This window comes from Heterodontus francisci, chromosome 43 (genome assembly GCF_036365525.1).
Source record: "Heterodontus francisci isolate sHetFra1 chromosome 43, sHetFra1.hap1, whole genome shotgun sequence".
Lineage (NCBI taxonomy): Eukaryota > Metazoa > Chordata > Chondrichthyes > Heterodontiformes > Heterodontidae > Heterodontus > Heterodontus francisci.
In genome coordinates, this window is record NC_090413.1 from 23,279,880 (window position 1) to 23,296,598 (window position 16,719).

At 44.2% G+C, this 16,719-nt stretch overlaps 1 protein-coding gene across 3 annotated transcripts in view; it reads right to left on the reverse strand.

Annotated features, from left to right (window-relative positions):
* Window positions 1-16,719, reverse strand: part of LOC137355713 (protein Hook homolog 3-like) — a 48,429-nt gene that overhangs the window by 13,696 nt on the left and 18,014 nt on the right. For all 3 annotated transcript variants that reach the window (XR_010970959.1, XM_068021162.1, XM_068021163.1), the window contains 8 exons: window positions 13,301-13,464; window positions 12,303-12,443; window positions 10,908-11,109; window positions 10,482-10,592; window positions 9,619-9,706; window positions 4,478-4,544; window positions 2,563-2,703; window positions 605-692 (listed from right to left, as the gene is read on the reverse strand). Coding sequence is in view for 2 of the 3 variants with exons in the window: in XM_068021162.1 (XP_067877263.1) it covers window positions 605-692; window positions 2,563-2,703; window positions 4,478-4,544; window positions 9,619-9,706; window positions 10,482-10,592; window positions 10,908-11,109; window positions 12,303-12,443; window positions 13,301-13,464 (1,002 nt within the window). In the remaining variant the exon portion in view is untranslated. The remainder of the gene's footprint in view (window positions 1-604; window positions 693-2,562; window positions 2,704-4,477; window positions 4,545-9,618; window positions 9,707-10,481; window positions 10,593-10,907; window positions 11,110-12,302; window positions 12,444-13,300; window positions 13,465-16,719) is intronic.

Here is a 16,719-nt window from a genome sequence, read left to right on the forward strand (position 1 = left end):
ATCTGCCCCCATATCTCCTTGTGTGTCTCAATGTCAAATTTATTTTTATAACACTCCTGTGAAACACCTTGGGGCATTTTACTACTTTAAAAGGTGCTATATAGATAGAAGTTGTTGTTGTTACAACTGATCTTTCTTTAAAAGCCTGTAAAATGGAGTGGGATAACAGGGCTGGGGAAATGCTTCTTTACATTTCTACAAACATTACCAACGAACTGCTCCAACAACATTCCTCAGCTACAATCACAGAAGTGAAAATCTGGCTGATACACCATCCTGACTGCATTTCAAACCATGTCTAGCACCACATGCAAAATTAGTGCTACAGATTTGGAATTATGGTCTAGGTGAAGTTTTGCCTGACCTGACACAAACAGAAGGGTGGGGAATGGTTGTGGGGGATGGAGCAAGACAGACAGACACAGGGGATGGGAGGGGGATTACTTCAAGGAATTTAAGACTTCACTTGACTCAACTTATTTTTCTCCAATATTTCAAAAAAAAGAAATAAGTTTCACTTTCTTCATTAAAGGCTGTCTGATCCATTTTGTTTTTTTTTTTACCTGAAGACCATGCCAGACAATTACCCAGCACTTGTACTCACATCTTCAGCCTTGCTTCCCTGCTCTTGTAGAGCCCTTTGGAGTTGTTCTACTTGTGACCGTAACTCAGTGATCTGCTGCCGATTCATCCTAGAGCACATTGGTTACCAGGGTTAAAAATGCATTCTTTAACATTAAGCTTCCCAAGATATTCATGTGGTTTTGGCAACTGTTGCTTTGAACAAGATTATAAAAACAAAAAGGCCACAGTGATCTGCAGAAAAGAGCTTTGCTTCGGAACACAGAAACAGGAGGATGGCAATAAGCCTGTTCTGCCATTCTGTTACATGATCTGAACCTCAACTTCATTTACCTGCTTTAGTTCCATGTCCCTCAACATCCTCACCTAACAAAAAACAATCAATCTTAGTTTCAAAATTTTCAATTAAAACCTCAACAGCTTTTTGGAATAGAGTGTTCCAGTGCTCCACTCTTCTTTGTGTGAAGAAATACTTCGAATTTTGTTCTGCCCCCTTGTTCAGGACTCCCCACCAGAGGAAACAGTTTCTCTCTATCTACCCTATCAAATTCTTTAATCTTCCTAAATGTAATTAGATCATCCCTTAATCTTCTACACTCAATGGAATTTTAAAAAAATTTGTTCATGGGATGAGAGTGTCACTGGCAAGGTCAGCATTTGTTGTCCATCCTTAATGGACCTCGAGAAGGTAGTGGTGAGCTGCCTTCTTGAACTGCTGCAGTCTGTGTGGTATAAGTACACCCAAGTGCTGTTCGAAAGGGAGTTCCAGGTTTTTGACCCAATTACAGTGAAGGAATGGTGATATAGTTCCAAGTCAGGATGGTGTGTTGGAGCTGCACTCATACATGCAAGTGGAGAGTATTCCATCACACTCCTGACTTGTAGATGGTGGACAGGTTTTGGGTTGTCAGGAGGTGAGTTACTTGCTGCAAAATTCCCAGCCTCTGACCTGCTCTTATAGTCACATTATTTATACAACTGGTCCAGTTAAGTTTCTAGTCAATGGTAACCCCCAGAATGTTGATGGTGGGGAATTCAGCGATGGTAATGCCAGTCTAGTCTATGCAATCTGTCCTCATAATTTAACCTTTTAGCCCTATTTTAGACTTTGTTTTTTTTTTAAAAGAACAGTTTGACACTGCTGTAACCCTGAAATATAAATCAAAAACTTTGGTTAGCTGTGGACCAGAAGTATGTAAGATTTTTGTCTGCATTGGCTGCATGTATATTCCAGTCTCAGGGGCCTCACGTCTCGTGTCTCAAATGGTGATACCAATGGATCTTGCTGTTCTGATTTTGGATTTATTTATTCCGGCACAGATACGATGGGCCAAGTGGCCTCTTTCTGTGCCTTAAACTTTCTATGATTTATCCTTCAATGTAGCGACCTCCAATTTCTAAACCTCCAATCGCATAAATTTTAAAACAGGACAAATCAGTAAAGAAGTAATGAGAACCGAGTTGTCCAAGCTTTTGGGACTGCATACCTAGGGCTAAGGGGCCATATTTTGGACACCCGATTTAGATTCTAGAGTCTCTGAGACTGGGAAGGTAAATTGCAACACCTCTCTCAGCACTAGGAGGTAATGAGAACAGTGTCAGATGATTCACCATCAATATTCACCCCTTTCGTCCACCTGCCCTTCCAAAGAAGGGGCAGTCTAACTAATAAAGAATTTGACATGTGGTAAAAATCATTTGCATCCTGCATTCAGAGGAAATATTGGTAAAACCTGGATCACAGTGACCTTCCATTGGGCAAAAAATATACAAATTACATGTGTATATTCTATACACTGTATTAAGTATTAAGTGAAGTTTACTAACTTCTGCAAAAGACTACAGGTGAGCAATAACACAATTCAAACATGTGTTTGCATAACTCTAGCAAAAACACATGAACAGAGACACTACTCTCTTACCAGGTCTAACCCCTCCACCCAACCCCTTGGACAGAAACATTTCCAACTCAGTGCTAACCTGTTTTCATTCTCCAGTTTGTGTTTGTTCCTGTTGGCATCATCCAGCTCGCTCTGGAAATCCGTTAATCGGTCATTGTACATCTCCTCTTGCTGTACTCGCAGCATCTTGTTCTCATGTTGCAGCTGAATGATCTTATCCCTGAAAGCATTACAGCCCACAAATCAGTGTCAAGGCAATCCAAATCAAACTAAGTACATGGGGGCTCTTTAGGAACTTAAGAGGTCAGTAGTTTGAGCTCTTCAGAAAGAATGTGCATTTATATAGCACCCTTTATGACATCAGGATGGCCTAAAGTGCCTTAAAGCCAATGAAGTGGAAACATGGAATCAGATAGCAAAAGAGGTCATTTGGCCCATCATGCCAGGGCCGGCTCTTTGACAGAGTTATCTGAGTAGTCCTGCTGCCTCGCTCTTATCCAGCAAATTTCTGATTCCAATGCACAACAAAGAAACTATTTATATAGCACCTTGTCGTGGCCTCCTGTCACCTAAAGTCCTTCATGATTCATCACTCTAGATGCGTACTCACTAACAGTGTGGCAGCTGTCCTGCGCACGAGGTCCACAAACTGCAAAGAAAAAAATCTGATGCTGGTCGCGGGATAAACGCCAGACAGAACACAGTGGGGGGGGTCAAACCCCCAATAACACACTCCCACCTCCAACCCTCCAACAGCGCCATGGGATTCCCCCAGAGTATTTTTTTTTTTTTTAAAAAGTGTTATAACTTGTAATGTAGGATTCTTTTTATGACAGCTGGGGACGGGGGGGGGGGGGGGGGGGGTGGAATTGGAGAGAGATAGAAGGAAGGGAAAACTAAGACAGACTTGCAGAGTATAGTTTAAACTTTGACAGGTTTTGAAACCAGCAGCAAGTTGCACTCCTGCAGTAGCTGATGTTAACTGCTAAATCATTTATGCAGCTTACTGGTATCCTCTAGTGGTAGAAATGGACACTGCATTTCCTATTTCTTTCGACAAAATATATGACATCACTGACTATTTGGTCTTAAATCATAAATTGAAAATAGAATAGATTTGCATTTCTTCAACTTAAGATTTTTTGAAACTATTGTTGCATTTAAGTAAAAAAAATCATTGCAGGACATTAATTTCCACTTAAAATTCCATTTGTTCTCTGCCCACATCAAAGACCTTGATTTCTCACGGCATACAGTTCCACAGATACTGTTGCCCTTCAGTACCTCTGCTTTGTGACCATATATCATGCCAGTTTGGATGACAAGTGTCTGTCTCTGGATATTCAATTAAGCTGGGCAGATGGAAAAAAAACAGGGGATGAGACGTAACAGCTGGGTGCAATGCTGTCCCCACCCACCATCCAAATACACGCACTTTCCAGCAGAAGATAAATGATCAGCAGTGGGAACCCTCCTCCAAGTGGCCTATTACGATACCCTTCAGTAACCCAGGTTAACGCAGCAGAAACCAGAAAATGAATCTGGGAACTCTGGAGCGAGTATGGCCCACCTGAACATGGACTTTACCAACTAGTGGAAGTGCAGACAAGCTCAGCAGAACACACTGGAAATTTCTTTCACTTTTATGAGGTGAACACATGCGGAGGCAACAAGTACAGCTCTTTATTTGCATTGTGAGGCAATGTATCCTATAAAATTTTGCTGCTGTGCGCGGTCAGTTTTTTCAATGTGCGGTACCTTTAAATTTCAAGGCCTGCGCAGCTGCGCACACGTGCTGTTTAGCGACAACCTTGGTGTGAGGTACATTTCAACACACACAAGGGAAGTTCCATCAAATGATGGAATGTTCACATTGATAAAAGCAGTAACTACTAAACATAAACCAGTACAAATGTGAACAGTCGAAAGAAACTGGAGCACGGACAAAAACCAGAGCGGGGTGGGAGAGGAAACACTGTTAAACACTGACTTACTGGAGCTCTGCAGGAACCATCTCAGCTGCGAGGTTCCCGACTGACAAATCTTCATCAAATGCTGTATCTGAGCACAAAACACAGATCAACATAGTTAAAAGCATTGCACATGTATTGTGTCATTAGCTGCACACATTCCCCCACACTGTACTGCTGCAAATCGTGATTGAAAAGAGAACATTGGATTATAGCTTCCCGTAGCAAGAGCAATATATACGCGACTGGTATGTTAATTAAGTCTTTAGAAGGGAAGAACTTGAAAGAAGACAATTTTTATAACAATTACAGGAAAATAAAAACACTATTGGCAGCACTATGGCGCAGTGGTTAGCACCGCAGCCTCACAGCTCCACGGACCCGGGTTCAGTTCTGGGTACTGCCTGTGTGGGGTTTGCAAGTTCTCCCTGTGACCGCGTGGGTTTCCGCCAGGTGCTCCGGTTTCCTCCCACAGCCAAAGACTTGCAGGTTGATAGGTAAATTGGCCATTGTAAATTGCCCCTAGTGTAGGTAGGTGGTAGGAGAATGGTGGGGATGTGGTAGGGAATATGGGATTAATGTAGGATTAGTATAAATGGGTGGTTGTTGGCCGGCACAGACTCGGTGGGCCGAAGGGCCTGTTTCAGTGCTGTATCTCTAAATGAATAAATTATGAATTGAAAGGACAATTTTAGAATTAAAAAGGAGCAAATGCACAAAGCACGAGAAACAATAAGGAAATGAAATGAAACCTAGTCATGATACCAGCAATATAACAATTATTACCATAAAATGCAAGATTGGGCTGATAGCTCTTTTTCCTGTTAGTATACATTCAATGTGAGAAATTTGTATCATTTTTTTCACCCCACAGGAAAATGGCAAGAAAGAAAGTGAAGAGATATCTGAGCTTTCTGTTTTAATGGTGCCCCTGCTACCTTTCTAGTTTTTCACTTAATGTTCTATTCTTAGTTAACATCACTGGCTGCTTCTTCAACTGGACTCTGCTCCTAACCCAGTAAAATCATACTATTCTGATTCTACAGAACAGCACAAGTGTGCTCGAAATGCCAACCAGAATTCCACCCTTTCAGCACAAGGAAGGAGTCAGTGGGGGAGGTTCTTAAAAAAAAAAATTCATTCACAATTATGTGGTCATCGCTGACAAGACCAGCATTTATTGCCCATCCCGAATGGAGACAATGGTAAGCCTCCTTCTTGAATACAACTGAGTGGCTATCTAGGCCATTTCAGAGAGCAATCATATTGTTATGAGTCTGAAGTCACATATTGACCAGACTGGGCAAGGACAGATTTTCTTCCCTTAAAGGGCACAAATGAACAAAGTGAGTTCTTACGGCATTTCAGTAATTACGGGCTGAATTTTATTGCCGTGGCGCCCTTTGAACTCAGCGGGGTGCCCACATTCGCCGGTCGCTGCCGAGCCCGTGATATTAATCGCAGCAGCACCACAGCACCAAGCCGCCCTCCCCATATTACGCGGAGAGGCGGGACATTCGGCGCAGTGATAGAGTCTTTGATAGCTGTGCAGCAGGTGCTGGGGCCCTATTTTAAGCGCCCCAGCACCTGCTTCCTGACAGCTGTCAAAGAATACTTACCTGACTGAAGAGTGGGCCTACTGTCAATCTGGCAGCAAAGCAGAAAGTTCTGCAGAAATCCAGGAGGTCAGGCAGCATCTGTGGAGAGAGAAGCAGAGTTAACTTGTCCAAGTTCACAGACCTGAAAGTTAACTCTGCTTCTCCACAAATGCTGCCTGACCTGCTGAGTTACCCCAGCACTTTCCGCTTTTCTGCCACATACTTACCCTGCTGTTGCGAAGTTGCGAACCTCTTCTCCTACTCAAGTGTAACATTCCTTCTTGTAGGTGTGCCGCACCTGGGTGAATAGTCTTAATTTTGCACATTCCAGGACATGAGACTTAGACCATAAAAGGTATTAGAGGTTTACAGAGTACACACTGCCACAAATGGGAATGCACGGGTGTCACAGCAATGTAAATAAGTCTTTCACTAAATGTTCATCACCAACATGTGTGTCCTTTTCCCTGTGGGAATTATGTGTGCCAGAATGTAGTGCCAACGTCACATCCCTTTGCCCTTCAGGAGAGCCAACGTATGCAACAACAGCATTGACATGCCACCATTACTCATGAGCGTCTCCACAGACTCAGGTGACATGGACATTGGCTCAGTCAGCTACTACCTCTAATGGTTTACACAGGGATGCTGCAGATGTAGACTGGTGCACAGCAGGTGAGCGAGGGTGATGTGTGGCTTGCAGAGCTCATGTCGGTTCCTATGGAGCAGACAGCCTTTGTCTGATAAGCCACTTCCGTTACTCCCTAGCTTACTGCTACCCCTACGTGCAGAGCCTGGGTGCCATCTGCCCTCCCATGTGTCTTTCATGTTGTAGGTCTTCAGCGTCCTCATAGTCCGAGGAGGAATCCTGTTGACGTCTCTCCTCATCATGCCAGGCCTGGCCCCTATTGGGTGCGTAGTTGTGCAAAGCAGTAAAGAAAGGAGCTGGCCTTTTCGGCCTGTAGTACAGGGCATCACCCTATCCATACAGGCATTGGAGGCGTTCTTTCAGCATGCCGATCTCCTGCTCAATGGTGGCTCATGTAGCTCAGTGGCTGGCGTTGTATCTCTTCTCTGCAGCAGTGGTGGGAGCCATGTCTGCAAAGGATAGCCTTTATCTCCAAGAAGCCACCCCTCCATCTGAGCCAGTTCAGTGAACAGCGGTGGAAACCATGACTGGCACAAGACCCAGGTGTCATGGCAGCTGCCCGAGAAGCGGTCACACAAGCAGCTGCGGTTACATACCAGGTTCACCTACATTGAGAGGGCTCCTTTAATGGTGATGTCTGCAGGTGGTAGCCTGGCAGTAGGCCTGATGGCCACATGCCTGCAGTCTATGAACATTGTAACCTATGGTTCTCCGGCAATGGTGCCAGAACCAATGGCCCTCTGGGCCTGGCTGAGAGAGTCCATCCTGAAGCAGACAGCCTCATTGGCCCTCCAGTGCAGGGCACTGGTGACCTCCCTGATGCAGCAGTGCACTGCTGACTGTGTGACCCCCACAAAGGTCTCTGGTGGGCTCCTGAGAACCGCTGCTACTATGAGGAACAAAGGCATGGGATATCCACCGGAGCCCATGGGCTACAGATCATCCTTGAGCAGGGCAGAGAGACGTGTCACCACCCTCTCTACATCGCAATCTCCTCTGACACCGGTGCTCTGACATCCGATGGCATGTCACGTGGGACCTGTAGATGCACGGCGACCGTAATTGCAGGCTCCCCTTGGGGGCTGCTGCTCACGACCGGGGGGCCTCTACGTGGATCGCACCTGCCTGTTAGTATTGCCTCGGGCGCATACCGATCCTCACGTGCAGAGGATCACACAATGTAGGATGATCCATACCTATTTCCATGTGATAAATAAAGTTGAACCCTGCATGTCTCCGAAGGTTCCTAACAGGGCATGGATTGATGTTGACAGGTACATCAGCTGCTTTCCTGGATCAACTATGCGGCGTGTCATGACATTGCCCATCTTGGCCAACACTCAGAGTGGCACAGCATGGCCACATCAAGATCCTACCAGCTGAACCGATTGCCCCCACTATCCATAAAACCTTAATGCTCCTGCTCTTTCCTGCACCCTCCCCACATACAGAGTGCCTAGTGTGCCATTGCCCCCTCACAAACAGAGCGTACACTGTTAATGGAGGGATGGTACATGGTATCTCCCTTCATGCCAGCACTGTTTTCCCTCCAGTAATCCCAGACCCCCTTCCTTTCAGAATGCAGAGTTAGACCCCTGTGTATCCCCCCTCCCTCCTCCCTTTAAGAATGCAGAGTTAGACCCTGTGTATGCCACCTCCCTTCCAGAATGCAGAGTTAGACCCCTGTGTATAACCCCCTCCCTCCCGTAATGCAGTGAGGACCCGCCGGCTTTGCAGATCGTGAACGGGACAGCACGTGACGGCCGCCCGTTCGACGAAAAATCTGGCAGCGTCGGTGGAGAGGCGGTGGGCTGCATAATCAGCATAGGTAAGTAAGCATAACCATACGCTAGTTGTGGTGCTGCCGCCGTGGGGTGGGGCAGGGCCGCACCGAGGCGGGCCCATCTCGACGGACGGGTCGAGGCAGGCCTCTCCCTGCAGCATTTTACCGGCCCCTGTGCCGCGACCTGCAGCGTTGAGGGGCCGGTAAAATTCAGCCTTACATGTTCACCATGAATGGTACGAGCTTTATAATTCCAGATTTATTTAATTGAATTTTAAATTCCTCGTGGTGAGATTTGAACACGTGGGCTGGATTTCACAACCCCCGGCCCACCACCCCGACGTTAGGGGTCGGGGGGGGGGGGGGGGGGGGGGGGGGATAATAAAAATATCTCAGGGAGATGCCTGCCATGGGCCGCGACACTGGGAAGGCCCGGCCCGATATTGCCGGCGGTGGCGAGGCCTTGTGGCGGCCCCCCTGCCGTTTGGCGACGGCAGGCCAATCTAAATATGTAAACTTATTAAAATAAATGAATTAAATACTTACCCGCTCCCACTGTCCGTCCCACCCTGATTTTGTAGCCGGTGGCCGGCACCCCCGCACCATCGGATCGCCATTCAGAGATCCGATGCGGGACACTGGTGGGGAGGAGGAAGCAAGTAAGTATTTCAGTGTGGCAGTAGGAGGAGTGGGGTCAAACTAATATGATTGGTTGAGGGATACACAAGGTAAATATTTTGAGGGGGGAGATGGCACAGACTGAAGTGTATATTAATTGGGGGATGGGAGAGGGGCTAGAAACATTAATTTTTTTAAAACAAAGTTTAATTCGATTTTCCTTTAAATATTTAAATTGTCACGTAGGGCTCGAAGCCCTTTAAAAATGCTGTCGGCGTCTGACACCGTTGCCAGGGATGGACCACCCGCCGCCTCCGCGTCATTGGAGGTGGGGGGGGGGGGGGGGGTGGTCCGCCCCGGCTATATAAATGAGCCACCGCGTTTAATATTGCGCCAGCTCCACAATGGCGGCGATGTAAAACTGAGCCCCCTGTCTCAAGATCATTAGTCCAGGCCTCTGGATTATTAGTTCAGTAACATAGCCACTATGCTACCATCCCCTCCCCAACTGGTTTACCTGCTTTGTTCAAGAACTTCTGCTGTACTTGTGCACACCTCAGCTCCTCATTGGTCTCCCTGAGGGCATCTCGTTCTACTATTAGCCGCTGAAAAGGCAAAACCACTTAATTACTTGAAATCAGCTGGTTATGTAGTTTAACATTTTGAACGTAGAACACTGCTGTTTAATCATAGCATTACAGCAGGAATTTTGCACGCCATTCTTCATTTCAGAGCTGCAGCCGCTCTCAGTGTTAATAATTTGGCTAGAAGGCAGATCGGAAAGTTTGGCTAACAAATTTATTTGCCTTGCAAAGAGCTCGTGGAGTTGCCAGACTACTGATGAAATGCTCCTCTCCTATTTCAAGTGGTGCTTTTGGATGGGTCCTCCTATTAGAACAGTGGCCAACTTTGGTTCTCAGTCCTCTCCCTAATGGAGGATGAAACCTAAAAAATTGACAATGAGAGCTGATATCTCTGAACTGCAGTCATTCTAAATTCAATTGGACAAATTAGCCAGCAGCATTAAAAGAAATCCTGGAACTGAAATCGAAATGCAGGAGAACATGTCACCGACACATATTCTCTCTGCTGTCTCGTTCACAGCTCACCCTGAACTACTAATGTCTTCCTATTCGTCAGATTGATTACCATATTAGTCACTGCTTGGTACATCAAGGATGATGTCATCAAATTAACATCACATGATCAGCTCAAAGTCTTTCCGATCTTGTGTACTCAGTCCTCATTGTCCCATTCCCACCAAAACACATCTTCCTAAGCTCCTGTTCAGATCACTTGAAACACTAGTCTTCCTCTTTCAGCTGCTAACTGACATGCTGTGCATTTCTACTGGGTTTTATCCTGGCATTCTGCACTTACCTCTTTCTCTTTCAGCAATGCGTCATGTTTCTCCTGCAGGTGCTTGAACTCAAACTGCCACTTTTCTGTTCTCATTGACTCTTCTGTCTGCTTGTTATGAAGCTCATGAACCTTCATATTTATAAATAGAGGAAAATAAAAAAGGTCAGAATATTTTCTTTAGCTCAACAAGAAAACTAATCCAATTGTGTTGAACAAGTTTAATAGATCCTCTGTGAAATTACTTTAGATAGCCATGACCAGTTCACAGTGATGATGGGTATTATGAATTAGACAGCTTCAGTCAGGTGAATAATGTGAGAAATGGAAATGTCAGAGGAATGACGCATTGATGGGGGGGCTGTGGAGAAAGTTGCAGTGCTGGAGGAGGTTAAATATCAGGAGGGGCGAGCCCAAGTTAAATGAGATAACAACGTTTCACATTACCTGTCTCTTGTAAACCTCCAGCTGACTGCGTACGGAGTTTGCTTTTTTCAACTCCTCCTCCAGGTCAAAGGTCTTCTGCATATACACAGTGTTCCTCTCCTCCAGGAGCTTTACTTGTCTACGCAGGTCTCCCAAATCTTCAAGCTTCCTCTTGTAAGCCTCCACGGTAGCCTCCAGCTTACTGACTTTGTCTGAAGAATGCCTGTAAACAGCATCACCAAAACCCTCAATAGTTCTGAGTCCTTTAGTACTTAAAAAGAAAAACTACAACAGTTTGTGCACTTCTAGAGTACAAGCTCCTTATATTAGCTAGGAAGGAGAAAGGAGGTATTACTGCACCAGTTCTATGCTGGCATCTGTCTTCATGTGCCATTAATCATCTTCATTAACCTTCCAACTACTTCATGCTATCTTTACTGTGCTTGTTAACACTTTTAGTAATTTTAGATATTGGGAGGCCAGGAACTTCTACACAGGTGAAGTAAAACAAAACCCTAAGAGCTAGGCGGTCATGCACCTCCTGATGTTTAGTTGGAAAGCCAGGAGGAGGAGGAGAACTGCACATCATTTTTTCTCACAGATATGGTATATGCACAGTGGAAGAGGGTAAAATAAACCAGGAGAGATTACAAACTACCTGATTGGGGTGGAATATAACAAAATGCCTTGTGTGCCATTTGAAAACTTCCTTACGTCACAAGAGGTTATATTGTACTTTTTAAGTGAACTGTGGAAGTTCACACTTGCTGACTTGGAAAACTTCTGTTTTGATTATTTATCAGTGACGCTGGGGACGGGTGAATGCGCAAGTAAGTATTTTCTAAAAACCCATGACCACTAGAATAGTTGGTCTACCCCAAAAAGCACTGAAGGTCAACAAAGAAAGAGCAACCAATGGTGAAGGATTATGATGACCAACTGAGATAAGGACATGAATGATTTAGACTAACAATGAAGAATAACAGTGGCTGCTGACAAACAAGAATGCTGACAACAACCCAGTATTCTACCATTCAGACATCTTCGAATTGGTTGATGAGAGTGGAAGGCCCCTTAGCTGGGTGTTCCTGCCAATGCTGGTTGTGATTCAGTTCTACAGGTCTCCCTATATCAACACACTTAAATCAAATCATAGTCATTTATGGCACAGAAGGGCGGCCATTCAGCCCACTGAGTCCATGCTGGTTCTCCATGGAACTATTCAGTCAGTCCCACTCACCCGCACGATCCCCATGGCCCTGCAGGTGGCCATCCAATTTCCTTTTGAAGTCATTGATTGTGTCCACTTCCATCACCCTTGTGGGCAATGACTTCCAGCTCATTGCCCTTGAGTACACGTTTTTGCTACCGTGGAACTTATGTTAGCAAACGAGTGACCAGCGGTTGTCACCTTACCTCAAAATGTCCATTTCGTCTTTGAGGGACTGGGACTCCTCAGCCAGGCTAGTGAGTTCATCATTCCTGTGCTGCAGATCATACACCTCCTTTTCCATCTCCTCACACCGGATACGGAAATCATCTTTCATTCCTTCCAACCTGGGCAAAACAGGAAGAATTTAATTTTTCTTGTACAAGAAGATGGTGTGGCATTAGGCCGCAATGTTGCACAGAACCATAGAAAAGCTACAGCACAGAAAGAGGTCTTTCAGCCCATCGTGTCTGCACTGACTGAAAAAAAACTAGCCGCCCAATCTAATCCCACCTTCCAGCACCTGATGAGTTGAGGGTTTTTGCTTCCACCAATGGCACGAGCAGTGAATTCCAGTCACCCACCACCCTCTGGGTGAAAAAGTTTTCCCTCGCGTCCCCTTTAATCCTTCTACCAATCATCTTAAATCCATGCCCAAAAATTGACCTCTCCGCTAGGGAAACAGGTCCTTCCTGTCTACTCTATCTAGGCCCCTCATAATTTAGTACACCTCAATTAAGTCACCCCTCAGCCTCCTCTGTTCTATGGAAAACAACCCCAGCCTATCCAATCTTTCCTCATAGTTGTAATTTTCAAGTCCTGGCAACATTCTTGTAAATGTCTCTTTGTGCCCAGAATTTCCCCAAACAATAAGCCCCTGGTCTGCAGTGAGATAATGAAAAGAGCGAGAAACTGGAAGGTGAAAGGAGAGAATATGTGCCATTAGGTTTTAGTCATAACTATTTTTACAATCTTAGGCCCTCTCAAAATATTTGGAGTCATCAGTTTTCCACTGAAGGCAAGTTTAAAAAAAAAAAACAACGCTCACTCATTTTGGCTGCTGGGGATGGCATACATTGAAAAATAATTTTCTGTTGCTGCATTTGAAATGCAACTTGTCTAAGTATTCTCAGAAGCTAGGGTTTGTTGAATTTTTTTTTTTTTTTAAACTGTCTGCAATAATTTAGCAGAATGAGAAAGCTACCTGAAGTTCTCCTCCTGTAACTGCTCCAGCTGGCTCTGCAGTAAAAGGAGTTTCTTGTTCGTGACGCTGGTTGATTCCTCAAAGGAGTCAGAGCGGTTCGTCCGTTCACGCAGCACTTTGTTTTCAGTCATCAAACTGCTCTTTTCATCCAGAAGAGCTGCAACCTGTGGGAGGAAACCTGCAAGAGTCAGAGCATTGGAAGAAGCGAAGAAGAGCGCAAGGAAAATCCTTGCCAACCAGGAGCAGGTTGTTGCTTTCTTCTGCAGTGGCCTCAACCCTTCCATCAAGAACCATCATGTAGCGCCTGCCCCCATGATAAGGAATAAAAATACTTTCTGCCCACTAAGTGTGTTTCAGAATGAAGTGAACATGAGGCATTAAGAAAGTTCCTGGTCCCAAGCAATGATGAGTGCATTTAGTGGACACATTACAGGTATCAATCCAACACCTACATCCATTTACACAGACTGTGCTGCTCCCAAATTAGATTTGCAATGAGAGTTTGATCACCGTCAAGAGACAGCAATAAAAAAAAGTTCAAATCAGTTTCTCAGCATAGTATTTATTTATAAAATCTCTTCTTCCCGCTCATCAGTCTCACATTCAAGCAGAACAGCACAACAGAGCTGTTGGATGTCTCCACAGACATTTGCAATGTATTACATCTTCAGCAACAACAGACCACCTCCCTTTCCCTCACTCTCCTCCATCTCTATCAAGATCTCAGGTGGTCGTATGGTGAAGCCCAAGTTGAAATGTCAGTTGTCCAATGCTCTAAATAAATGAAACAATCACGAGCAATGACATACACAGCACATAGCAGGGAACAAAAACATTAGGATAGTGCTGTGATGGTATTTTTATGGTTTATAAACAGTAACAAAACTGCATGCACACTTAACAAGCAGCGTGATCAAGTGATCGTGCATAGCTATTTTAATGCAAACTACAAACTGAAGTAAACTTTGACTCCCTGCCAACCTCTTGGTTCCTTTTCAGACAGGAAGGCAGATGAATTGGGCAGTGGACTTCTTGACAGAAGCTAACGACACTGCTCGGAATCAGACACAACAGCTTTTTTGTAGGGTGGAACTTTTCTCTGATAGCCTTCCTCTTCCTTATCCCAAGCTCTATCCAAGAATTATTTACATTAAATCATGCTCCCTTGACCAATGGCCCACAGACAGATGCACTGCTTAATGTTGAACAAAGCCAAAAGGACCAGAAAGACCTAGGCTCAATGTCCTGTCTACGTTACATTAACCCATTTCTATTGGAGTTGCAGTAAGGGTGGTACAATTGCCTCAGTACTCTGGAGCTTGAGGAGGGAGGCAGGAAGGGGGCAAAAGAAAAAAAGCTGAGATACTTAGTCCTGAAGTGATCCATGCATGAAAGCTTTCATGCGTGGACAGATCAGGCTCACCTGTCATCCCCTCTAGAGTATAAAAGGAAATTGCAACAAATTGAATCCATGTTATAACACATTCTGCAGATCCTTATATCTTATACTGTCATTGCAAAAAGAAAATATAAGCCACTGTTACAAAAGCCATGCCGAGGGTAGCATTTAGGTTGCATTGTTAAAACGAGTGTGCTCATGCAGAATTTTGACTTCAAGTAAGTTAAAACATTGTACAGCCATGTCAACATGTAAGGTGCCATTATTAAAACTATATTTTTTTTTTAAAAAGAAGGAATCTACTGTTTTTAAAACCTTACCTTAACCCGGCTCCCTTAGAGAGATTATTTTGCCATTTATTCTTTAGCCCTTATGAAGCAAATGTATTAGTCAAATTACTGATCTGAATATTTAAAAATAAGTTCGTACTTGTGATGTATCCACAAATACTCAAAACCTAAATAAGTCCCTCAAGGGATATTATATCAAATGGTTATAGGCAATTTTGAAACACACCTGGAACACACCTTGTAGGCAAATCCTTCTCATCTAAAAAGGTGCAGTATCTTACATTATCATAAAGATTTTCCTGTCCATTCCCCGACACAGGAGGAGATAAAGTCGTATGGTTACAGAAAGAACATTTCTTTACAGAACCATCCAACTTTTATGTCGATGGTCAAGTTCTGGGTTGGACCATTTCTGCAGTCAGCCTGGTGACCTCTGTACTTTGCCCCTGAGGTTCTGCCACTAACAGCCAAACAGGTATTGTGCAAATAAATCATGTGCTACAATACCAATGTTTCAGCAATCAAGGGCACTGGAAAGACTTTTTTAAAAAAGCACTGGTTTCTTTTGCTGCTGAGAAGAACCACTGTACAGCGAGAATCTCACATCCTTGAAGGGAAGACATGGACTGCATAGTTTGGCCACACAGTTGAAGTCGAGAGTGGTCTCATGTGTTTTGCCATATGATGTACTATTAATTGGAGAAAAAAAAAATCACCCTGGTTCTTATTGGCATCTAACTTCTTGCCTTAACTCTGCAACATTGATTGAAGTAAGCGTTTTTCTAATGTCGCAAACCAGTTTTTGTCTTCCGTTAAATTAGCTGTGCTACATTCTTTGCAGCTACAAGTCTACACACACCAGGCAGTACTAAGAACTACTATACATTGAATAAAAAGCTAGGCACATGGATTGTTACCGATGGAATAAACTCAAATTTACCTGGGCTTGTTTAATCAATGCAAGTCTACATGTAAATGAACACAGATTTAGGTTTCTGCTATTTTACTCTCTGCATACCAATGGCTTTATCTTGCTTATTTCCTTAAGGATGCTACTATAGCGTAGTATTTCACATGGGGGATACGGTGGCATAATAGCAACGTCACTGGACCAGTAATCCAGAGGCCCAGGCTAATGCCTGGGGACACAGGCTCAAGTCCCACCACAGCAGCTGGTGGAATTTAAGTTCAATTAATTAAAATCTGGAATTGAAAGCTAGACTCAGTAATGGTGCCATGAAAATATCATTGATTTTTGTTAAAAACCCATCTGGTTCACTAATGTCCTTTAGGGAAGGAAATCTGCCATCCTTACCTACTTGGGAGTCCAGACCCACAGCAATGTGGTTGACTCATAACTGACCTCTGAAATAGCCCAGCAAGCTACTCAGTTCAAGGGCAATTATAGATGGGCAACAAATGTTGGTTTGCCAGTGACATCCACATCTCATGATTAGTGATTTTCATTAAATTCCCTGCATTCAGGGTCAGAAACAAGACAAAAGTCATTTTGGTGACAAGATTATCATTGGAGTATATAGTTTTAAAATTAACTGTTACTAGCAGAATGGCCATTTTAGAAGCTTTAAAATCAAGACAGCTAGAAAAGATCCCGCTAAATAATAAATCAAATTTTGGAAAAGCATCATCTTTGTCAGCAGAGTTTAGTTAGTTAGTTAGAGATACAGCATTGAAACAGGGCCTTCGGCCCACCGAGTCTGTGCTGACCA